The sequence below is a fragment of the Pygocentrus nattereri genome, chromosome 8 (assembly GCF_015220715.1).
Source record: "Pygocentrus nattereri isolate fPygNat1 chromosome 8, fPygNat1.pri, whole genome shotgun sequence".
Classification (NCBI taxonomy): domain Eukaryota; kingdom Metazoa; phylum Chordata; class Actinopteri; order Characiformes; family Serrasalmidae; genus Pygocentrus; species Pygocentrus nattereri.
The window spans coordinates 24775362-24802121 of NC_051218.1; the positions used below are offsets into that span (position 1 = coordinate 24775362).

The following is a 26760-nucleotide window of genomic DNA, read 5'->3' on the forward strand; positions in this document are numbered from 1 at the left end:
TTGATTAATGAGACTTATTTATAATTACACCAAATCCAATCAACACTATACTGTCAACATAAATTTTGCAACCGTATGAGAAAGCACTAATGGAGCGATACCAAACAAGTTATACAATTGGTAAAAGCAGCAAATACACACACACACACACACACACACACACACACACACACTGCCTGTGCCTAGATATTCAACCCCAATGAATTTGACCCAATGAATGGCTTACAATTGATATCTACCTGTGAATCATTAAAAATTTTACCTTTTCTGAAAAAAGACCCCCTTAATTCAAGTACCATTGATCAGACGCTGAAGGAAAACTGTGAAGAAATGAACACTAAGGAGCATTCCTAGGCAATCAAAAATAAACTAACACATACATAAGATTTAAAGAAGCTACAAAACAATATCCAAGTGTGTGAATATCCGTATGACCACTATTTGATCAACTGAAAAAAAAATTGAGGCAGCATTATACCACCCAGACACATCTTAAACAAGACGGACTGTCAAAGCTCACCATCCAAACAAAGGGAGGACTTATGAGGGAAGCCACAGAGAGACTAACAATCACTTTAAGTGGGCTCCAGAGTTCAGTGGCTGAGACTGGAGTGAAGGTGCAGCAGTCAACAATCAAGAGCATGGCATACAACTGGTCAGTATGAGTGGAGTAAGAGAGTGGCTACAAAGAAGCCATTACTTAAAAAAACATGTCAACGCACATCTAGAATTAGCTAAAAAAAAAAAACACCAGAGTGACCGAGCTAAAACTGTGGTCAGATGAGACAAAAAAGACAGAGCTTTCTGGTCAAAATTCAAAGCGCTATGTATTGCACAGACCTAACACTGCTCATTCCTCAAAAAAAAACAAAAAAAAAAAACAAAAAACAAAAAAAAAAAACACAACATCAAAACAATGAATTATGGGTGTGGCAGGATGCTTTTCCTCAGTGGGGACTAGGCATCCTGTTAAAACTGAAGGACAAATTGATGGTACAAAATACAAGGAGATACTGCAAGACAACATGCTTCAATATACTAAAAGACAGAAAGACAGTGATCCTAAGCATAAGGCCAGAACAACATAGGGTTGGCTGAACTAGAGGTCTCCACAAGACTGTTTTTTGAGTCCCACTCCTGTGAGATTTCAGCCCGCTCCCGCCTGCTCCTGCAGCAAACAGAAATCATTTCTCCTGCTCCCACCAGGAACAGAAATGATTTGCCCGGCTCCTGCCTGCACAGTCCCATGCAGATCTAATATCTTAGCCCATGTTTGCCCCCACACCTGTCTCCCCAATTTTAACTACACCATAGTGTCACACACTACCCCACATTCATATACACCAACTCCTGCACTCAACACGGGGGCTGGGGCAGGGGCATTCCTGGCGTCCTGGGGTTGCTGCCCGGGCGCCCGCCGCGGAGGGTGGCCTATACGGCGGTGCCGGTCATGTGGCATTGTATGGTTGGGTGGGTGTGGGCGTCTGTGCGCCCGCGCGCATTCTTCCCTGGTGTGCGCCCTCGGACTCGTGTGCAGCCGTGCATGTTCCTCCCGTGTGTGCGCCCTCCCGCACATGTGCACATTCATCCCATGTATGCATCCATATACAAACCGGTACTGGGTGGGCTTTCCATTCGCCCCCACCTCATCTAGGGGGACCGGGGGGTGTATATATGGGTGTGTGTGTGTGCATATTGGGGTGATATGTGTATGTATATATGTGTGTGTATGTATGTATGTAGGAGTGTGTATAGGTGTGGAGGTATGTGTGCGTAGGTGTATATATAGGGGTGGATGAATATATGGGAGTGAAAGTATGTAGGTGTATATATGGTCGAGGATGTATATATGAGGCTGAGTGTATGTGAGGACAGCTGGTTCTGGGTCGGGGGATTGCTGTCCCTGGTCCTCTCCCGGCTGCTCCCCTGTGGTTGCCACTTCCCCCCCGGATGGGGGACGCCTTGGGGCTTCAGGGCCTGGCCTGGTACTCCGGCGTGACGGCTCCCCTGGGTGGTTGGGCTCCTGGGCGGCTCAGGGCACCTCGGCGGAGATGGGGCCCTGCTGGGTGGTGGGTAGCTCTCAGGCGTATGAGGCGCTGGCTCTCCGCTGCTGCCTCGTGATGGGGGGGCATCCTGGGGGCGGCTCTGGTTCCTCTGGTTCCCCTGGACCTGCGCTCCGTGGCTGGGGGGGTGCTGTCCGGAGTCCCCCTCTCCCTTCCTCTTGGGTGCATGCAGGGGCCACTGGGAGATGCGGCCCAGGGTCTCCACTGCTCCTGGGGGGGCCGCGGCGGGCGGGATTCCCTGGTCTTTCTCTGCCTTCCTCTGGCCTCCGGGGAGATGTTGTCGCAGCTTTCTGTCCTCGCTATTGAGTGCATCTTGTGACAAATTTATACTGTACTTCACTCACAAACACACACACCCACACCCTCACCCACATACATCACAGTCATTTGTGCAGTATTTCCAAGTGCTGTACGTCTCAGGTACACTTTCTTCTCTTTTCTCAGGAGCAGCAGTTGGTGGTCATTTTGGAAAAGTAAATTTGGTTGGCACAGTAACGCAGTCTGACCATAATTCTGATTGCAAATCTGCCAGACAAGACAGGCAAAAAAAAAAAAAAAAAAAAAAGATCTAATATCCAACACAGTCTATTCACAAATACATTGTCCTCTGCTGAAATAACACAGCAGTCTTGTACACAGTATATTTGTTTATCCTGGACAGTATTCTGACTTGTGATTAGGCAAAAGTTTCAAACCTGTACACCAACCCACAAATCTGTCTGCATCACAGAATATTTAACTAGAAATAAAATGCCTTTTCAAGTCTTTATACAGTCTTCTCCTTAATGTTCATTAATTTACATGGCTTATTTCAGTGTATTTAGCTGATTGATATGGAAAAAATTGCCCTGGGTCTATTCTCTAATCACAGTGATGATTTGAAAAACAAGATTTTGCCCCATCGCTCATGCCATGCAAAAGCAGTATGCGTGCATCAGACCTATGAGAACTTGTATGTTGTTCAGATGATCAGTTGCTTGAAAATGACTTCATTCATTTGAACTGTTTTAATGTTATTTTGTTTATATATGCGATCGTTCTACTTTATTTAGGACACTCAATTATTTGGGGATTTCTCTATATGCGTGCTTCCGGCCACTCCCACCTGAAGGGGTCTAATTTCTGCACACTCCTGCAAGCAACACTGAAAAATGATGCGTCACAAGATATTGTGTCGGGTCCCACAGTAATGCAGACCTCTAGGCTGAACAACAAAAATGGTAATGTTCTGCAATGTCCAAATCCAATCCAACTGTGAATCTGGGGCACCAACTGAAAACTGCTGTCCACAATCATCATCCAACCAATCTGAACAACGTGGAGCAAATCTGTCAGGAAAAACTGGGTGAAAATTTCAAGCAACCTAGTGTGCAAAGCTGGTTGAAACTTGGACTAAGAGACTTAAAGCTGTTGTTGCAGCAAAACGTGGCTCTACCAAGTACTAGTCTACGGGGGAAGCAATCTGCATTTTTCAGCATTTATTTTTTTTAAAGATCGGCTTACACATGTGTGCGCACACACACACACACAGTCAAAAGAAAACGGGAGAATATGTGGTATTATGTAAATAATTTTCAGTTCAGTTCAATTCTATTTAAATTTACATTTTAATATGTAATATTAAATATTTACATTTTACATTTTTATTTTGCTTTTTACAACAGGCGGTGTCACAAAGCAGCTTTTTTGCAATGCTGAGCTTTTTGTATTTTTCTTTAGCATTGCTACTGTTGTAGTTCATTGTTTTCGCTCATGTTCTGATTACTTTGGTTGCTTTGTGTATTTTCCTTGCTGTTTGAATGTTATGTTGTAGCTTTTAAACTATTCATTTTAATCATAGACATATATTTCATTAACACAGGGGTTATATTATATTACAGTGATGAGCGAGCAAACATTTTTTTTCTGTTTTTTTTTTATATGAGGAATTTTACAAACATACAACCAATGTCAATGTCATCACTATTTAAGTGCACATGACATCAAAAAAATAAAGATATCAAACAATTTGCATTACATTAAATTATATCCATAAAGGAGGATGTACATATGTACATACACACACACACACACACACAAACACATGTATAAGAGGAAAGCGAGTTAATCCGAGTGTCTCTCCATAAAGCTGGTCATAATAATTCAAAAATCTATTACTTTTCTTCATGATGTAAGGATTGGAAAAGTGATTTAAATTTCTTCAAAAAGAGGGAAAGAGCTGGCTGAGAATTTGACAATTTCTGTTTGTGAAAAAAGAATTTAGCATGTATAATAAAAAATTAACAATGTACTCTGGTTGTGAAAGCAAGTCCTGATACCTCGAGAGAAAAGAGGATGTCTATAGTCTCATGAAATATTTTTTAACACTAAAAAAGAGGTAGACATTGGAAAAAGGTTTAGAACTCCTGAACTATAGCATACATTTTAAGTAGAAAGACAGACAGACTGAAAGTAAAGAGAGGAAAAGATATTAATGGTATATAGTACGTTTTTAAGTAGAGACAGGTTGTTGTGAGGATTATCTATAGTATATGTTCTAATTGTAGAGACAGGTTGGTTTAAGGATTGTTTCCAGTATACATTTTAAGTAGAGAGAGAGAGAGAGAGAGAGAGAGAGAGAGAGAGAGAGAGAGAGAGAGAGAGAAAGAAACCTGTTGGTGGGAGAAAAACTACCATTTATTATTATTACTATTTTTATTATTTATAGTATATGGTTTGAGTAGAGTGATAGATGGAAAGAGAGATAAAGAGAGTATGTAAAAGCATTATTATTTTATGTCATATATCATATAGTGAATATGCACACTACATATAATGTTCAGATATAGTTTAGTAAACAGGCCATCCAAACGAAGTGTTGCCAAAAAGGATTTGCTGATGATTCCAGGAATCATCATTACCCCATCACTCTAAAGCTTTCAATGAAAATGAATGACCTCCTGTTTTTTACTCGTATCACAGCCAGTGTGTATGAGGGGTTAAACTTCCCAGTCATTTTACTGACAGAGGTTACAGGTGATCTAGCACAGATCTGCAATAATAAATTCAAAATTTCTTTAAAAAAATTTTAAACACAAAATTAGAAACACCCTGATTATTGAGGATAAAAAAACAGAGTGCTGTTTTTTCAGACAAATTTAGCCCAATCTTGAACTAAATAACAACAGGAATTCTTGGAAAATTGTTTTTCAATTTATGGCAAAGTGCCAACTTCTTCTCAGCTCATTCTGGATGATTTACAGTTATTTTGCTCTGAAAATGTAGTGAAGAAACAAAATAATCTAGTTATTCTGGCTGTTATATGGTGAAGTTGCACTGTATTATACACTGATCAGGCGTAACATTAAAACCACTTAGTTTCTACACTCATTGTCCATTTTATCAGCTCCACTGATATCACAGGTTGCTGTTGCTGGATGGTTTTGTTGGTGGACTATTCTTAGTCCAGCAGTGACACTGAGGTGTTTTAAAAACTCCAGCAGCACTGCTGTGTGAAGTTCATTAAACCTGCTGAAACTATCATAGAAGTCTAATGTGCTCTTATGAACAGCATGAATATGAATGGACAAGTGTGAAGTTTTGGACTCCATAACCATTTAAACACACCTATTATCAGTTGAGAAATATAAACACAAAAGCACCATTTATAGAATCCTAAGCAACTGAAACACTACCAGGTGTAAGGAGTGCCTTCCCGCAAACATCTCCAACTGCATAGATGCCCTGGCGTGAGGTGTTCTGGAACTCATCGACCACAATGTGCCCCTTTGAATCAAGCTCCACACCCTGCAAAACAATATGCCATAAAGCAACATTTCAGAAACAGATCTCAGCTCCTGGGCCTATGAGCTATGGTGAGTGGACTGGTGAAAGCATGCATGAATGAAAGGTACAGGTTATGTATAGTTTATTTCTAAAATTTAATAAACTGCCCTAAATAAATTGGCAGAGTTCATTCAACTATATTTATTTATTTAGTCTAACAAGCAATATGCAAAAAAATGGACTAAAACAGTTTTTTAAAAACACACAAATAATTAGGCTTCTATTGTTACCATCTGACTGAGGTTGAGGCCAGCTGTGTTGGGCTCTCTCCCAATGGCCCACAACAAACAGTCAATGCCTTGAATGCTGTTAGTCTTTTCCTCTGCATTCCTGTCTTCTGGGTCCTTTGTCACCAGTGTGACACACAGACCCTTTTCAGTTTTCTGTACTGACTTTACCTATGGAGACAAAGCTTACAGTCATGAGTACTGTGAATAAGGACTCCAAACAACCATGCAAGGCCTAGTAGACCATTAAAATGCTCACCAACAGATAAGCAGTGCTTAAAGCAGGAGTCTCAAAGTACCGATAGACAAGCGAGCTTCATACACCCTGTTGCATATTTACAACAGTACCATGCATGGCATTTGTGTTACAGCCTACCCACTAAGCTAACGTTAGATTCTGGTGCTAAAAGGATACACATTAAAAGTAGCTTAAGCTAACAGCTTCACAAAGTAAAATACAGATTTACTGCTCAGACAGGAATCTTTATTTCCTGAGGATTCAATGAGCAGGAACAAACCTGTGCTGTGGTTAAAGCTATTGCAGTAACATGCTACCTGCAAAAAGAACAGTGCCAGGTTCCAGCAAGATCAGGGGCCTCAGGGGTCTTGCCTCACGCTGTCAGAACATCATGTTTGACCCCAGCAGCCAGGGCTGAGACAAGTGGGGGTTAAGCAACAACTCTATCAAACCACAGTGAGAGCCATTATTCACAAATGGAGAAAACTTGTATCAGTTGTGAACCTTACCAGGAGTGATGGACCTACCAAAATTTCACCAAAAGCACATCACAAAATTATCCATGAACATCTAAAGAACTACAGGCCTCATTTACCTCAGTTAAGGTCCACATACATGATTCCACAATAAGAGACACAGAACAAAAATGGCGTCTTTAGGAAAGTTGCAAGGCACAAAAAATTGCTGTCCAAAAAGAACTCATGGTGGTTTCATATTCATAACTCGCTATAAGGACACAGATGTCTGGACCTCAGTAGTTTATGAAGGATTTTTTTTTTTCCCACTTTCACTCTATTATGGCCAATCAAAATTGGGCAAGGTCTGCCTTATTTACATTAACCCTCCAACAACTGCTTCGCAAATATCACTATCCACAATTGCCTCAGTAACAGAAAGTCTTTTATACAGAGAGAGAAAAAGAGAGAGGGAGGGAGAAGGGGGGGGTGGGGGGAGGGAGGGAGAAAGGCGGGGAGAGAGATGTTTTATTGTAGGTTTCAACATATTTTCAGCTGAAAATAAATATGATTCATTAAATAAACTTGAACATGATAGAGAACAAACAAATGAAAGGGTGCACAACAGTTCTTAATGCATAAAAATGAAGTAATGATTTGTGGAAAAAAGTCACTTTTCTGCAAAAAACACCTAAAATGTTGATCCTAGTTCTGGCCCTGGTGGTAGTGTGATGATCTGGGACTGCTTTGCTTCTGTAGGACCTGGACAACTTGCCATAATTGATGGAACAACAAATTTGGCTATCAGAAAATCTTGAAGGAGAATGTCTGCCCATCAGTTTGTGTCCTGAAGCTCAAGCACTACTTCAGCAAGACATTGATCTAAAGCACATAAGCAAGTCCCCCTCTGGATAGCACAAAAGAAACAAACTTAAAGTTTTGGAGTGTCAGAGTCAAAGTCCTGACTTTGATCTCATTGAGATGCTGTGGCAAAACCTTAAACGGGGAGTTCATGCTTGAAAGCCCTCCAATGTAGCCACATTAAACAAAATAAATCTACAAAGAAGTATGGGCCAAAATTCCCCCACAACAACGTAAAATACTCATTGCAATTTATTACAAATGTTTAACTGCAGTTGTTACTGCCAAGGGTGGCCCAACCAATCGTTACACAGATTTTGAATAAATCTTTATCTTCAATAAAAGTAATCATCATTTAAAAGCTGATTTTTTAAAATTGTGTTGATTTTATCTTATTTTAAAATTATTTGAATGATCTGACAAATCAGCAAAAATAGAAGAAATCAGGTGAGGGGCAAATATTTTTTCACAACAATGTATTTTGATACATTGCATCGTGTTAGGTTTATGACATACAAAACTAAGGTGCTATGTAGCACCCCACATTTTTTTTTTTCATATGTACTGAAAAAGAATTTTTTTCACTGGAAAAATGGGTAGTAACACATCTAATACAAATATCAGTCTATATACTCATTATAAGCCATCCAAGTGGAGTCAACCATTTTAAAACACATCTTTAAGAGCAGAGGGACTTGTGTTTAGCTGATGGTGAGACTCGCAGACAAATCAAAATGTATTTTTTTTTTTTTTGACTTTTTGCACTAGGTCAAAGACAAAATCTAGGCATTGGGTATCCTTTCGAAGTCTCCCTTTTCAGATTCAAACCATAGTCACAGTAAATGCTAAAAAACAAAGCTTGCCCAAATTACTGATAGACAGCAATAGCTGCTAAGAAGTGATTAAAAGAGAGTTAAAGCATACAAGAAGCACCACACCGCTCTGCTGTAGTCAGTACACAACACAATTTGGAAGCTTTGCATGAAAAGAGCTGCTAAGCTCAGGCTGATTTTACAGTCCACTTATGGCAGAAGGGGAGAAGGGGACATTGAGCAGTGAGATATTCAAGCAGAAGGCACTCGCCAGATTAGCTTCAGTGAACTAATTGGTTAGTCCAGAGCTGGTCAGCCCTATACACTCACTACGCACAGTGCATTTACATTTATGGCATTTGGCTGACACTCTTATCCAGAGCGACTTACAAGTTGATCATTTTACACAGGTAGGCCAAGGTAGTGTTAGGAGTCTTGCCCAAGGACCCTTATTGGTACAGTGTAGGGTGCTTGCCCTGGTCGGGGATTGAACCCCAGGCTACAGTGTAGAAGGCAAAGGTGTTAACCACTAAACTAGCCAACCACAGTGCATAGGGCCCTGCGAATTATACAAGGGCCTCCTTTCCCCCTTGTGTCAAAGGTGCTTATTGTTTTCAATTTTGATGAGAGGATGAAACAGAAATATCCCTTTGATAACAAAAGAAGAAAAAAAAATTGTGAGAGCGAATTGTGGGAACAGCAAACAGGTAAATGTGCATTCCCTCCTCTTGTTAACATTTAACAAATAGGATGTGGTGTCAGGCAATGGTGTTTACAAACTGCAACATGGAATACATAACTGCATCACACATAAACATGCGTTCATATGCTTCTGCAAGAATTGAAACTCATGCTTTGCAGCAGAAAGCTCTGTGGAGAGCAGTCATGGTAATACAGGGGTAAGATGGCACACTCCTCATAGGTGCACATCATTTTAAGACAGAAATGTGCTATATAAATGTATTATTATAATAATTATTATTATTAATATCTCTCAGTGAATAAAAACTATCAAGTTAAACCAAGCCATAGTGTAAATGTCACACATTCAGCTCGTCGAGTGAACTCCAACTCCCAGAGCACCTATCTGCGCTCACAATCTCCAGACTTTTGATTAATGTCACCTGTGCCTGATTAGAGCACAGCTTTTAAGCCTGGCTCTGACAATCAGTCAGTGTGAGGTATTGTTTTCTATATGAAACCTACTGAGCGTTTTCTCCTTGTTGTCTAATGATGTCTAGTGATTTTGACTGTTTCATTTTGTGTTTTCGACTACGTCTGTTGCCTTTCCCTCTTTGATACTTTTGCTGGTTACTTGGATTGCTTGTTTTGATTTTTGGACTAGGACTACTCTTTAGCGTTTTGCCCCTTTTTGTTACCTTTGTAGACGAATAAATCGTCTGATTTCTTATCCGCTAGCGTCTGGATTTCTGTCAGAGTGTAACAGTAAATAGTATTTTATATTTGAAAATGTATAACAGGGCCTGATGCAGCTCATAAAATCAATAATCTTATTATCGTATCATAATAGTATTTTTCAGGTGCTATGCTTAAGTTTGTCAGTACAGAAGTAATTATTGATTTATTGATCAATTTTGTTTGTTTATACCTCATTCTATTCAGTGTAGATCTACTTAGACTCACAGTTGGAGCCAACCTGTTTTAAAGGAGGGAGGACTGTAGTGGGAACACTGGGGCGTCAGGTGACAATTACAAATTATTTATATGGCCGACGGGTGAGCTAAGAGGGCCCTTTTTGAATTTTGCTTAGGGCTCCAAGGAGGTCAGGACAGGCACTGGGCTAGCCATGCATTTTTCAATAAAAACTTTTTTCTAAAAAGAATATTATGTAAATAACATTTGTGAGAAATTGCTTTGCCTGGCTATAAAACTGGTGTAGAACCATGATGTTTGTGCCTTTCTTTTTGATGCCAGCTGTGTGGCCTTCATCACGCTAACTAGCCAGTTAGCAAAATAAAGTGATTAAGTCTCATCAGTACTCATGTTTAAGAGCTGGAGTAACCACATCAAATTGAATGTCATCATTTTAAAATGCTAAGCATTTTAAAGTAGTTAAGTTGTATGGCTTATAAACAGCTTTGTACACAATTATTTGGGGGTTTTAAAAGAGAAATACATTAGACTGCAATGATTTCTGGGCAAATTCTGCTGCCAAGGTCAAAACTTTGCTCAATCCCTCACACCTCCCACAGCTCATCGAACATCTTTCACTTGAGCTAATGAAGCAATAGAATGGCCTTTAAGTTGGCACTATGAATACCCCAAAAAGGAAATGACGAGGCCAAGTGGGCAAGAGCTTGTTAAAACCGTTGTTGAAATGGACAGATAGCCCCTTAATAACATTTAAACAAACTAAAACTAATGGGAAAATAAAGAATTAAATGGCTAATGACTCTGGCTACTTGTGTATATGCAGTCATATTAGATTAATTAGTGGCTTGGAATACTGCACAACAGCAGGTACACATCATATTTTAAACTCTTATGCATTTTGCCTACAAGTGCATCCTCTGAACTTACATACCCTTCCCTTGTGAAAGCACTCAAATGACACAAAAATGTAAAAGTTCAAGTTCAAGTTAAGCAACAAATCAAAATAACTACAACATTAATAACTACATTAAAAAACAAATTACAATAACTTACCTGAGTGTTCTTCCACAAATCAATACCACTGTTTTGCAGTTCTTTGGTGCAGTTTGAGCTTATCAAGGCATCAAAGTTCCTCAGTACCTTAGGGAATAACAGAAAACTTTAGTGAAGAAATTTTTGCAATTTCTTTGCAACTTCGTCCTCTGTTTCAGGAAGTGACTTCTTACCCCACCCTGACGAATGATAAGTGATGTTTTGGACCCTAGAGAGGACAGGATTCCAGCCATTTCAACAGCAATATATCCTGCCCCCACAATAACACTGCGTCTATGTAAGGAAAGATATTAGGCAAGTTTCCACTGCTGACATTAATTCAGAATTAATTGGTCCAGACAAAAATGATTTAACAGGCACTTTTCCAATAAAATAAAGCTACGTGATATATAATATATTCATAAAACAGTATGTCATGCAATGAAGTGAAACAGTGAGTTACAACTTATGTAATGCTCAGTTAATATTCACTAAAATCATTATAATGAATATTCACTAAAGTCAGGACAATTTACCTGGGGCATGATTCGAGTTCAAAAAATCCATCGCTGGTAATGCCAAGACCAGCTCCTGCAAAATAAATAAATAAATAAATAAATAAATGATTCTGGCATTACAAATACCTAAAAGTAAGACTCAATAGATCTTTATTAGATTTTCATTACATCAAATTTAGTCTTAGCCTGCTGGAGAAAGTTTTAAATATATAAAACCATGCAAAACATTTAAGACTAAAAGGTAGTGTTACAGTTCTGTTCATCATTTTACATTCCCTTGGCATTAAGATATTTGTTCGTGTTCATATGTTTTATATAAGGGGTCCATTTCATGGAAATCTGAATGTACTCTTCACTTCACAGTCCACACAGTAAATATATGGAAACTAAGCTAAAAAAAACAGCACATATTGAATTCACTGTTTTCATGAAGTCATAAAAATTTAGCTCTGACCATTCATGCTGAAGATTTAAGGTTTCAGCCTGGATTGCTTCCAGAACAGTGCTCATTTGCATATATCAATCTTAAAGGCACATTAAGTCTACTTAATCATAAGGGATAAAGTAGGAAATGGTCATGCATGCTCCAAGAACACAAAACTATGGTTATGCTCCAAAATGACAAACTGAATCATTACCAGCCGTGGTGGAATAGTTACTCAAAAAAAACTTCCCATGACATCACAACTTACTACTTCAGTCAAACTGTAACAGAATCACTTTGCTTATTACTACAGAGAAAAGTAATCTTACAGTTCTTATGACTTCACATCTGTGTTACTTTCTAAACCCCAAACAAATCTAAATCAATCTTAAACAGCCAATCTTACATCATTTAAAAGGCATCTCGCCACCTCATAAGCTAAATCCCGTGCAAGAAAGTGAAAGTAATGCATTGTTAGCTGGCCGTTGGATGGGGGGAAAAGGCTGCTTAAGGGTCCTTAGGGAATGCAGGGTTTCTGTCCCAGATAACTTTGTTGTCACTCAGGTTAAATAACTCTATGTATGCATTTTTAAAAAGTTAAAAAGGAATTGTTTTCTTATTGATATTCAAATACTTTGTTTATAGATTTGAACTTTAGAATAACAAATCCCCACCTCTAGTGATAAAAGTCTCTGCACTTGAGTTGGCTACACTGTGATCTTTTTTTTTCTTTCATGCTCCATGGGCTAAAAAAGAGCTGATGAGCCACTAGAGTTCCCACAGCTTACATTAAACTTTGTCCCCTCATGGCACCCCACAGCATAATATTTCAAGCAAGGACATACACCGACATGATGTGCATTAGCTTACCTAACACTGTATTGCATGAGCAGAATGAGAAGCTCAGCCTCTCATTGCATTTCAACTGTTGGGGCTGGGGAACTGGCTTCTCAAGCCACCCAGTGTTAAGTAAGCAAAAGCTATAGGTTTAACTTAACTCTAACACTGCCTCTCCTCTTTGCAGCTACCTCTGGTACACATCCATACAAAACCAGACTCCTATCTCTTAGAATGAGGAAAGACCAAAAATACTCAAAATTTAAGGCCAAATTACTGTTTCAAAAATGATCGAAACCCTCAAAATGTTTGTGCCACTTGGGTCAATAACAAACGGTCTGCTTTTTTTCCAGGTTGTTTAGGCTCCTGTGCATTTGTTTTTTCCCAAAATCGCAATAGAAAACAAATACAAGATTCAACTTCTCTCATGGTAGACCTGGACTTGGTATGTATTTCTCAACCATGGCTGGGACAAAAGATCTGGAAACAACCAGAAAAAGTGAGCAAGAAAACAGGGAAGAGAGAAAGCAAGCAGGAGAGTGAAAAATAGTGGTCTCCAACCTCCTCTAGCTAGCATTAGACTGTTTATGGACAAAGACTGAAATGCATGGAGCTGGTAATGAAAGTGGTTTGGTGCTGTGCTAGAGATACCAAGGACATACTTCAGGACTGTTTTGACTATGTATGATGGGCAAAGATCCCTCATCTAATCTGATTTAATATGCAACAGTTGTTATTAACTTCATTAATAAGTGTGCCTTTAAAAACTTTCAGTTCAAGTCCAAAGAATAAACCATGGTTTAACAAGATACACAAAGAAAGATAAAGACCTGCACCACCATATTTCAAGGACCATGATGCAAACAGCGTGGCAGAAATATATGCTTATTCATAAATGAGGACTGCCTCACATACTTGGTCTCATGTGAGGCATGGCTGTGCTTGTATATTATTTACATGTGCAGGTGACTGTAGTGGTTAATGACACAACACGGTCCCACAGAAATAATGTCAGAACAACTCTGGCAGTAATTTTTGTTTTTGTGGATTAAATTATATTTTCTACAATGTTTTCAAAGATGTTTGGTCACAGATGCAAGTAATGAAATCTTACCTGCTAAAATACATATCCTATAATTAAAACTGAATTTTAAGATTGAAAGAAACGCAAGGAGGATGGAAGGAGAACTATCAAACATTAAAGATGAGAATACAGAAAAAATTCTTATCACTTTACAGTAATACCACCAACGCTTGACAGATGTAGAAGGCCATCCAGACACTTAGACTACAAAACCACAGACAAGTGCAGTCATGTCAAACTTTCCTGCCAAAGAAGCTGAATGCATTTTAAGCTCACCAACAATGAGCACCCAGTTTCAGCTCCTGAAACTTCACATTCCACTTTAACCATTCTCTGTGGATGTGAAAAAAAGAATCAACGAATTAACATGTTCTTTTATCAGTTACACAGATAAGGTTGGAAACAGTAGTCTTGAAACACCTTCTCCTTTGAAAGCAAGATACAGCCTTAAACTATCAAATCACTCTGACATAAACAATTCAAGATACTGATGGATTTTTACATTTAATCAGGGAAATTACCTGTTCCCCTTTTACAAGGTGTTTTGCTTGTAGTGTGAGTAACATGTAAGTCTCAAGTCTTGACACTCGAGTCCCAAGTCCATAATGGTCAAGTCCTTGAGTCAAGTCCTGAGTCAGGTAAGTCTCAAGTCGAGGCAAAACAGAGCCAAACTTCAAGTTGAATCCCAATTTCTAATCTTCAAGTCCTAAACAAGTAAGTATACATTCTTAAGCTAATTTACGGCCATTTCAACACTAAGCACCAAAAAAGACAGTCGTGGCCTTTTAGTAACAGAATGTTAGTAGAGTATGGCTGTTTATATATTTTTTTACTATTCCAAATGAAATACAAAAAATATAGATTTGAAGATGATCATTTTTGATGATTTTTGGGATGCACTGGGCACATAGGATTAAAATAAAAACTAGTTTGAACTGAATTTAGATGATAACAGAAGCCAAAATGACCAAACTGAACAAAGAAAAGGTTGTGAAAAGATACAAATACATACTTTTTACATGGTAAAAAAACTTATTAATGGTACACAATTGGACCTGAAAACCACTGTTGTATCTTTGATTGTTTGCACCTTGATTAACAAAAAATGTACCTGCAAAGAACCTTTATCTCGGGTCATATAATATATAAGGCAATATCTCAATATATATCAATATTAATTTTAGCAAGGAGGATTTCATCAGGGGGAGTAAAATTTTAGCACAGCTTTTTAAACACCTATGAAAATTATACCTCCATCTTTGCAATGCTGCTAAATTAATAAATGCAGTGTCTCTACAGGATACAGAAAATCTAGTTCATGCATTTATTACCCCAAGGTTGAATTACTGTAATGCACTGCTATCTGGATGTTCCAGCAAAAGTTTTAACAATTTTCAGTTAGTCCTTTACAATTTGCAGCCAGTCCTTGTATCAAAAAATGTATCAAACCTACACTAGTTGCCTGTGAAATTCCGAATTGTGTACAAAATTCTTTTACTGACATATAAAGCTCTAAACGGTCTTGTCCCTTGGTGTCGGAGTGAACTTATTTCTTATAATGAATCCTTACACCTACTTAGATCATAAACTGCTGGCTTACTATTAGTAGCTAGGATTACTAAAGTTGCATCAGGGGGTACAGCTTTTTTCATACAAAGCCCCCCAGTTTTGGAATAACTTGTTTGACTTGGTTGGAATAACTTGTCAGTGTTTGAGACTCAGACACAGCCTCAGTCTTTAAAACTAGGTTACTATGGTGACCACAGTTCCCTGACCTAAACCCATAGAAGCCCAGTAGAATGAGATGATATGGAAACTCCACAGTACGGACCTCAGAATGGTCTCAGATCCTTTGCTATGTGTTCCCGTCTCATTAAGCATTAAAGGAGAAGGCTCAGAGCTGTTATCTTTGCAAAGGGAGGCTATATAAAGTATTAAATGAAGAGCTGCCAACAATTGTGGCACACATGAAAAAACATTTATTTCTGGAGCTTTTTTTTTCAACATTGTACTTCAAATAAATGTGAGATTTTTGTTCATTGTTTAAATAAAAGATCAATAGGATAAGCTGTAAAGAATGTTTTTACAGTTTTTGCTCATGCTTACAAGGGGTACTGATATTTGTTGAGGGCACTGTATGTGGGCAAATAACTATTTGATCATTGACTGAACAAAATAAATGTTATATTGTAATACTTATTTACAAATCAATTTACTGAGATGTAATTTTTTCTGTTAAAAAGGTAAGTACACCGCTGGCGTCAGGTGTTTATGTAGGTATTTTCTATAACTGTCTACCAGTTTTTGATAGCTACTGGGAAGATTTTCTCCACTCCTTCATGTAGAATTCTCATCTGTGCAATGTTTGAGGGGCTTCTTACATGTACATGTTTCAAAACCTATTAAATCCCCCCACAGCATTTTAATGAGACTGGGTTATAACCAGGCTACAACCATCCATTTGTTTTGACATTCCACAAGCATCCATTTCTTCCTTTTGAGCCATTCCTCGGTGGATTTACTTGTATGTTTGGGATCTTTTTCCTGTTGGAAGGTCCACTTCTTCAGCTTCAACCTTTTGGCAGATAGCCTTACATTCTACACAAACACTCTCTGGTGTGAAAGAGAATTCATAGTTGATTCTTATGATTTCAAGGTAGCCAGCCCTTAGCAGACCCAATCCATAATATTTCCACCATCATGGTTTACTGTTGGCATGAGGGTCTTCTGTTCAAAAGCACTCCTTGGTTTTCACTAATCACGGCTTTCGGTACTGTAGTCAAACAATAAATCTTTAATTCATTTGTCCATAGCACAATGTTCCAGAAGTCCTGGCCCTTCTGATAATAATTTGCAAATTTTAGCCTTGCCCTGATGTTCCTCTTAGACAGCAAATGTTTCTTTCTGGCTTCCCATATAGGTCAAATTTGTGTAGTCTTATTCTAGTGGTAGATGCATCTTGGCAGATGACATACACACTGGCTAGAGCTACTTGTAGATCCTGTGATAAAATTGTAGGATTTTTAAAGACTTCTTTTAGCATGTTATAGTCTGCTCTCGGGTTGAATTTGCTGGAGTAGCCATGGCCTTGATAGGCCATGTTTGCAGAGGTTTAAATTGTTCTCCATCATCATCATCATCATCATCAACGTTGACCACTAGTCCAGATCGCGGAAGCAGTTGAGAGCAGAGAATCCCATATGACCCTGTCCCCCGCAACTTCCTCCAGCTCATTCCCAGGGACCCCAAGCCGCTCCCAGGCCAACTCGGAGATATAGTCCCTCCAACGGGACCTAGAACGACCCCGAACGCGATCTTGTTCTTTTGGTCATTACCCACAGCTTATGACCATAGGTGAGAGTCAGGATGTAGATCGACCGGTAAACAAAGAGCTTTGCCTTTTGGCTCAGCTCCTTCTTCACCCAGCCTGCAGCCGATCCCTCTTCCCGTCACTCGTGAACAAGACCCCAAAATACTTAAACTCCTCCACCTGGGGCAGGTCCTTTCCCCTTATCTGGAGTGGGCATGCCATGCTTTTCCAGGCTAAGACGATGGACTCAGACTTGGAGGTGCTGATCCATGTGATTCAGCCAAAAGAACAACATAATCTGCAAATAGCAGAGACGCCACCCCCCCGGCCTCCACACATAATGCCCACCTGACCCCGGCTACGCCCTGACACTCTGTCCATGAATATCACGAACAGGAGTGGAGACAGGATTTGCACAATCCTGGCGGGGTCCAACACTGAAAGAGTCTGACTTAATGCCGAGTATATGCACACAGCTCTCACTCTGGGAGTACAGAGATTGGATGGCCCGGAGTAGTAGCCCCAGCACCCCATACTCCCAGAGGACCTCCCACAAGATATCTCGAGGAACACGGTCATAAGCCTTCTCCAAGTCCACAAAACACATGTAGACTGGGTTGGCAAACTCCCATGCCCCCTCAACAATCTGTGAGAGGGTGAAAAGCTGGTCCGTTGTTCCGCATTCCGAGGTCTGTGCAACATAGCCACGACAGCTCCACAATATCCATGCCCCAATAACAATTCCCCATTCAGGTTTAGATCGGGCAGGCCATTCTTTCCAATCCCGCCTCTCCAGGTCTCCCAGTCATTGCCAACGTGAGCATTGAAGTCTCCCAGTGAGACTATGGAGTCTGTAGGCGGGACCCTTTCCAGAACCCCACCCACTCACTCCAAGAATGTCGAATACTCTGACCTGTTGTTTGGTGCATAAGCACAGACAACAGTCAAAGTTGTCCTCTTTGCAATTTTAATTCGCATTGAGACGACCCTCTCATCCACCGGGACAAACTCCAACTGCATGGTCACCAGCCGGGGACTCGTGAGTATCCCCACATCCGCCCGGTGCCTCTCACCCTGTGCAAACCCTGAGTAGGAGAGAGACCAACCCCTATCCAATAGTTTGGTTCCAAAGCCAACACTGCAGGTAGAGGTGAGCCCAACTGTATCTAGTTGGTACCTCTCAACCTCCTGCACAAGTTCCTGCTCCTTCCCTCCCAGTGAGGTTACTAATCTTCCAGAGATTGGAATAATTAATTTCTAATATTTTGGAAACACTTCTCAAACGGGGCAGTAGTAGGGGTGCGGTGCATTGTGGATCGGGCAGTGTCCGAAGGCGTGGGCCTTGGCGTTCTGATCCTCGGTTGCTGAAACTGGCTTTTGGAACTTGGAACGTTACCTCACTGGCGGGAAAGGAGCCTGAGTTGGTGCGCGAGGTTGAGAGATACCGGCTAGATATAGTCGGGCTCACCTCAACACACAGCTTGGGCTCTGGGTCCAATCTCCTTGAGAGGGGCTGGACTTTTTTCTTTTCTGGAGTTGCCCATGGTGAGAGGTGGCGGGCAGGTGTGGGCTTTCTCATAGCCCCTCGACTCGGCGCATGTATGTTGGGGTTTTCCCCGGTGGATGAGAGGGTAGCTTTCCCCGGTGGATGAGAGGGTGTGATTGGGAGGAATGGCCTCTCTGATCTGAACCCGAGTGGTGTTCAGTTTTTGGACTTCTGTGCAAACCACAGTTTGTCCATAACAAACACCATGTTTGAACACAAGGATGTCCATAAGTGCACATGGCACCAGGACACCCTAGGCCGCAGTTCAATGATTGACTTTGTAGTCGTGTCAGCGGATTTGCGGCCATGTGTATTGGACACTTGGGTAAAGAGAGGAGCTGAGCTGTCAACTGATCACCACCTGGTGATGAGCTGGATCAGGTGGTGGGGGAAGATGCCGGTCAGACCAGGCAAGCCCAAACGTATAGTGAGGGTTTGCTGGGAACGTCTGGCAGAAGAACCTGTCAGATTGATCTTCAACTCACACCTCCGTCAGAACTTTGACCAGATATCGGGGGAGGTGAGGGACATTGACTCAGAATGGGCCATGTTCCGCTCCTCCATTGTTGAAGCGGCTGACTGTAGCTGTGGTCGCAAGGTAGTTGGTGCCTGCCGGGGCGGTAATCCTCGAACCTGGTGGTGGACACCCCAGGTGAGAGATGCCATCAAGCTGAAGAAGGAGTCCTACCGGGCATGGTTGGCCTGTAGGACACCAGAGGCAGCTGGCAGGTATCGACAGGCCAAGCGATCTGCGGCTTCAGTCGTTGCCAAGGCAAAAACCCGGGTGTAGGAAGAGTTCGGTGAGGCCTTGGAAAGTGACTAAGTCAGCTCCAAAAAGATTCTGGCAAACCGTCAGGCGTCTCAGAAGGGGAAAGCAGTGTGCCACTAGCACTGTATATAGTGGAGATGGTGTGTTGCTGACTTTGACTGAAGACGTCATTGGGCAGTGGAAAAAATACTTTGAGGACCTTCTCAATCCCATCAACACGTTCTCCAGTGAGGAGGCAGAGTCTGGGGACACGGGAATAGGCTTGTCCATTACTGAGGCCGAAGTCGCTATGGTAGTTAAAAAGCTCCTTGGCGGCAGGGCTCCAGGGGTGGATGAGATCCGTCCCGAGTTCCTCAAGGCTCTGGATGTTGTGGGGCTGTCTTGGCTGACACGCCTTTTCAACATTGCGTGGACATCGGGGGTGGTGCCACTGGATTGGCAGACTGGGGTGGTGGTGCCTCTTTTTAAAAAGGGGGACCGGAGGGTGTGTTCCAACTGCAGTGGAATCACACTCCTGAGCCTCCCTGGTAAGGTCTATGCAGGGGTACTGGAGAAGAGAGTCCGGCTTATAGTCGAACCTCGGATTCAGGAGGAGCAGTGCGGGTTCCGCCCTGGTCGTGGAACACTGGACCAACTCTTTACCCTCTCCAGGATTCTGGAGGGTTCATGGGAGTTTGCCCAACCAGTCCACATGTGCTTTGTGGATTTGGAGAAGGCATTCGACTCTGTTCCCCGGGGTATTCTGTGGGAGGTGCTTCGGGAGTACGGGGTACGTGGCTCTTTGCTACAAGCCATTCAGGCCCTGTACAAACAAAGCAGGAGTTTGGTTCGCATGGCCGGCAGTAAGTCAGACTTTTTTCCAGTGAGAGCTGGACTCTGTCAAGGATGCCCTTTGTCACCGATTCTATTCATAATTTTTATGGATAGAATTTCTAGGCGCAGTCAGGGGATGGAGGGTGTCCGGTTTGGTGACCTCAGGGTCACATCGCTGCTGTTTGCAGATGATGCGGTCCTATTGGGGACATCAGGCCGTGAACTTCCGCTTTCACTGGATCGGTTTGCAGCAGAGTGTGAAGCGGCCGGGATGAGGATCAGTACCTCCAAATCCGAGGCCATGGTTCTCACGCGGGAAAGGGTGGAGAGCCCTCTCTGGGTCGGGGATGAGCTCTTGCCTCAAGTGGAGGAGTTTAAGTATCTCGGGGTCTTGTTCACGAGTGATGGTACAAGGGAGCGGGAGATTGACAGGCAGATTGGTGCTGGGTCAGCAGTGATGCGGGCTCTTTACCGGTCTGTTGTGGTAAAGAAAGAGCTGAGCCATAAGGCAAGGCTTTCGATTTACTGGTCGATCTACGTTCCCACCCTCACCTATGGTCATGAGCTTTGGGTAATGACCGAAAGAACGAGATCGCGAATACAAGCTCAGCTGGCCTGGAAGCGCCTCGGAATCCCTCCCAGGGAGCTAGTGGAAGTGGCTGGGGAAAGGGAGGTCTGGGCTTCATTGCTCAGGATGCTGCCCCCGCGACCCGAACCCCGGAGAAGCGGAAGATGATGGATGGATGGATGGATGGGTCTGTACATATTTACAAGGCCTCGACTATTTCAACGGATTTTATGTCAGAGCTCGACTGCTTTGGATTCCTACAGCATGTAAACTTTCCCCACACATAAGCATGGTCATACACTGGACTTAATCTGTACAACTGGACTTGATAATATTGTTCAGGGCACCCATATTAGCATATCTGACCATCATTTTATTGAATTCAGCTTTAATCTTCATTTCCATAGGTGCACTAAGAAAACCATAGTAACTTACAGAAACCTGAAATCTCTTGATGTCTCATCTTTTTCTGCTTCACTCCATACTTCACTGCTCTCTGGCATCTCTTCCCTGTCCTGCTGAGATTTGCTCTGTATATAATGATTCCATCTTGTACACTCTAGGTGCTCTTGCACCCCTTAAACAAAGACTTATGCCATCCTTCCACTCTTCTCTGTGGTTTACCATTGAGCTTAGGGCTATGAAAGCCACTGGCAGATGTCTTGAGTGGCTTTATAGGAAAACTGGCCTTACTGTATATTCTTTAGCCTATGCAGATCATATGTCTAGATACACAGATGCTTTAAATAGGGCATGTTCCTCTTATCTATCTTTGGTGATCCACTGTAGCTCATGCCAGACCAGGACACTTTTCAACAGTATTGTCAAACTACTGCAGCCCCCTGTAGTAGCTTCTTGTGGTTCAGTTAAATTATGCAATGAATTTGCTCACTTTCTTCAAAACAAAATTGACTCAATCTGCCATCCCCTTGCTTCTGTCCATCAGTCCACCCTGAATTTCTTCTCGACCGGTATTGCCCAGCAACTGTCATGTTTCAATCCGGTCACATCTGTCTCTGTAGTAGAACTGATTAAAAAATCCAAACCAGCTAATTGTCAGTTAGATCCTGCTCCAACCACCTTTATTAAAGAATGTGTGACAGAGATAGCCATCCCTATCTCACACTTTATTAATAGATGTTTTGCAACCTGTTGTGTCCCTACTGATCTAAAAAACCACTGTTGTTACCCCTGTCCTGAAAAAGTCAGGTCTAGACTCTCATGACTTAAATAATTACCGACCAATTTCTAATCTCCCATTCATTGCTAAGCTGTTGGAGAAAGTAGTCACTACATGGTTGCGCTCCCACCTGGAAGCAAATAATTTATATGAGCCTTCTCAATGCGGTATCCGTCCCTTGCATAGTACAGAGACCGCACTTCTTAGACTTACTAATGATCTTCTATGTGTAGCTGATTCAGGAGCTCTTAGTATGTTGATACTTCTTGATCTTAGCTCTGCCTTTGATACCATATCTGATGATTTATTAGTCTCGTATGCGCAGCATTGGTATTACTGGATCTGCCCTTTCCTGGTTTTCCTCATATCTCAGTGATAGACGACAATATGTAGCTATTCAGAATAATAAATCTTATATGGTATCTGTGACTAAGGGTGATCCACTGGCTCAGTTTTAGGTCCATTGCTCTTCACCATTTACATGCTGCCACTTGGGCAAATAATACACCTTCATGGTTTAAGTTTTCGTTGTTAAGCAGACGACACTCAGATCTATGTTAGCATTAGCCCTGTTCAGACTACACCACCACCTGCTCTATCTGAGTGTATCCATGACATAATGTCATGGATGAGTTTGAACTTTTTAAAACTGAATACTAGCAAAACTGAGTTGAAGTAGAGTAGAATACTGAGTTGCTGTTAATTGGCTCAAAGTCACTGATATCTAGCTCATCTGTCCTTGGCATCAATATTGATGGAATTCTAGTAACACCTTCTCCCCACGCCCACAACCTCAGAGTTATCTTTGACGTCCACATCAATTCCGTTGTTAAGACAGCATTTTTCCATCTTCGCAATATTTCTTGCCTCCGACCATTTCTCAGTCAAGCTGATGTAGAAACGCTTGTGCATGTATTGGTGACATCATGACTGGACTACTGCAATGTTCTTTTTTCTGGCCTCCCTGCCAAAATGCTCACTAAGTTACAGTACGGTCAAAGTACAGTCAAAATGCCGCTACTAGGATTGTCATCTTTTCAAAAAAGAATGACCACATCACACCTGTCCTTCATAGTCTTCACTGATTGCACATTAAATTCTGTATTCAGTACAAAGTTCTCCTTATAACATATAAAGTTCTGCATAGTCTGGCTCCTCAATACTTGGCAGAGCTTCTTCATCTATATGTTCCATCCCATACTTTGAGATTGCAAAATCCAGGCCTTCATGTTCCTAGATTTAAATGGACTTCTATGAGTGGTCGGTCTTTTAACGTAGTAGGTCCCAAGTTGTGGAATACTCTTCCACAGTCTATTCGGCATGCAACCTCTCTGTCTTCATTCAAATCTCTGTTAAAGACATACTTTTTTTCACTGTGTTATCGTTGTTATGTTTATACTTGAATGTTTACCTGTATTGTCCTTTTGTTTAATGTGTTGTTATGATGCAATGATGATGATGATTAATAAATAAAATTGTTCACGGTGATCCAAGTAGAATTGTTTTTAATGAGGCACAAATAAATTGCACTGAAATGTTAAAATTTTATTCCATCAACAACTGAACTTGATGTTGAGGTAACAAAGCCTGTGTATACTGAATCTACTCAATTAATAATAACTCAATTATGTTCTTTAATAAGCCAATTATGTTCTTTTTTGGTTTACTGGTAGTAGTAGTCAAAGCACAGAAGTATAGTACAGCACAATACAGAACAGAACAGCACAGTATAGACTAGCTTAGACAATGTTTTGTTATGGTTATGTGCTTTCTTTGGTGCAGTCTCTGATTTGTTGACCCTATAAGCAAAATGCATTTAATTTTGTACAGCTTGTACATCTAAATCCTAAAACCTGCCTGTTCACACAAGACATTTCCATGTTATATTACACCTCAACTCCCTTGACCAGGGGTTTCTCAGGTAGCCAAAATGTAATGGCTGTGGTGAGTTAAAAGGCCAAACAGAACAGTATAAAATTAATATTTTAAAAAATTGTATAAACATATAATTTAGCTTACATGCTGTGTTACTAAAAGTACTTCTTACTAGTAAATATTTACTAAATCTTCTTCTTCTTCTACTTGAGCACGTCAGAGCAAGTGAGCAACCGAGAGAGCACGTCAGAGCGAGCGACCGACCGAGAGAGCACAAGGCTGACTAGCCTATTGACTTTTAATCACATTTTATTTATTTTAACTTTAGTTATTTATCTTTAATTTGTTATTTATTTATTTTTAACCTTTACCGGACTGTCTAAAGACATGGCCCCACTCAGCTCTCCAGCTGGTTGTAGTAGCTGTCTGTGGCTGAGCCAGAAGGTCGCGGAACTCGAGGGAAGAATCTCTCCACCAGATTAAAGACGATGAGGATCTCCTTGACTCCATGATGAGTGAGCTCTCCAGCTATCAACTTCACCCCCGCTCCATCCAAAAACTCCACCGGGCAGCGGGGCCGCACCTGACCTGCAGAACTGTGGTTTAGCTCCGAGGGACATCCCCACCTCCAGAAGACCATCCGGCCAAGCTCCCTCCCAGACCCACACCCTGAACGATCAGCCTGAACCCCCACGAGAAACTGCCGATCAAACACCACTGATCACCGAGCCGCGACCTCATCGTTTACCCCCGCAACAGACCTGCAGGCCTCAACAAACCACCCTCATAGTTGGCGACTCAATCGTCAGGAATATTCAGCATCGCTCAGCTGCTGTCCACTCATTCTCTGGTGCAAAGGTCTCTGACATTACGCTGCAGCTTCCCAGTCTTTTAAAGAAACACCATTCAGTGGAGAGGATAATAATTCACGTGGAATGTAATGACATCAGAAACCAGAGCACAGAACTGTTAAAAAAGGACTTCACGTGCCTGCTGTCCTCCATACAAGACTGTGGTAAATCTGTTTTTATTTCTGGACCAATTCCTTCACTAGGAAGAGGCTCAGGTCATTTTAGTAGACTTTAGTAGACTGGCATCAGAATACCTGCCTATTGAATAAAACTGATCTCAGCTCTACTATTTCTAAAACGCATGGTCGTTTCTCACTCTAGCCATTTTCTCCATATTTAATTGCTAATGCCCTGGCTAAAATTAATCAACGAAAAGCCACTGGAGAAGATGGGCTGGACCCCTTTTTATTGCGTCTCTCAGCCCCGATTATTTTAGAATACATTTTATACATTTTTAATCTTTCAGTTTTATCTTGCAGAATTCCCAGGGTCTGGAAAACAGCTCATGTAACTCCTCTGCATAAAGGTGGTGAGACAACAGATCTGAATAATTATAGGCCAATCTCAAAACTGTCGTGTTTAGCAAAAATTTTTGAATCTCTAGTAAACCAGCAATTGAAATCATTTCGACACAATTGATCACACTCTTCTTTTACGGAACTTAGAAAAGATTGGCTTTGATGCAACTGCGCTGGACTGGACCCAAAACTACCTCACTGACAGAAATGTAGGTGTATCACAAGGTTCAATTTTGGGTCCAGTCTTATTTAATATCTACATACATGATATTGCTACCTCTGCTTCAACCTCAGACTGCAAAATTCACCTTTATGCAGATGACACGATTTTATATTGCTCAGCTGATTCTATTCATGCTGCAACAAGAAAATTACAGAGCTCATTTAATGCTCTGCAGGTGGCGTTATACAAATTAGTTTTAAATGCCACGAAAACTAAGTTCATGAACTTTTATTTTTGTGTTAGTTCTTCTTAGTTCTTTATCTCTTTTTATTTATTTATTTAAAGTTTTTGTATCATTACTTTTTTAAATCTGTGATATTGTATTATTACCTTACTAATTTCTTATCTACTTTTGATCTTAATTTCTTACCATTCTCAAGTTCTATTTTTATCTACTTTTATCTTTTATTCACTGTTATTTTAAATTTTCTTTTAATTTAAAATGATTAAATGTAGTTATTATTTTCTTTGTCATGTCAATCCCTGTTTTTGTAAATGCTCAGCTACACTGAAAATGAGGGTTGCCCTCAATGTACTTCCGAGTCAAAATAAAGGTTGATTGATTGATCTTTCGGCTGCTCCCTTTAGGGGTCGCCACAGCGGATCATCTGCCTCCATCTTGCCCTATGCACTGCCTCCTCTACTTTTACACCAACCATCTCCATGTCCACCTTCACTACATCCATAAACCTTCTCTGAGGTCTACCTCTTCTCCTTCTGCCCGGCAGATCCATCTCCAACAGTCTTTGACCAATATATCCACTATTCCTCCTCAACACATGTCCAATCCATCTCAACCTGGCCTGTCTGGCTTTATCTCCAAACTGCTCCACCTTCACTGTCCCTCTGATCTGCTCATTTCTAATCTTGTCCATCCTTGTCACTCCCAACAAAAATCTCAGCATCTTCATCTCCGCCACCTCCAGCTGAGCCTCCTGTCTTTTAGACAGAGCCACAGTCTCCAAACCATACATCATAGCAGGGCACACTACTGTCTTGTAAACCTTCCCTTTCACTCTTTCTGCTATCCTTCTGTCACACATCAGCCCTGACACCTGTCTCCACCCACTCCATCCTGCCTGCACCCTCTTCTTCACCTGTTTTCTACACCGTCCAT

At 41.2% G+C, this 26760-nt stretch overlaps 1 protein-coding gene across 2 annotated transcripts in view; it reads right to left on the reverse strand.

The window, feature by feature from the left end:
* gsr (glutathione reductase) overlaps positions 1-26760 on the reverse strand; it is a 64271-nt gene that overhangs the window by 22416 nt on the left and 15095 nt on the right. For both annotated transcript variants that reach the window (XM_017698467.2, XM_017698468.2), the window contains exons 6-10: positions 11664-11718; positions 11322-11421; positions 11149-11235; positions 6119-6286; positions 5738-5849 (exon numbers count right to left, since the gene is read on the reverse strand). In XM_017698467.2, coding sequence (XP_017553956.1) covers positions 5738-5849; positions 6119-6286; positions 11149-11235; positions 11322-11421; positions 11664-11718 — 522 coding nt within the window. The remainder of the gene's footprint in view (positions 1-5737; positions 5850-6118; positions 6287-11148; positions 11236-11321; positions 11422-11663; positions 11719-26760) is intronic.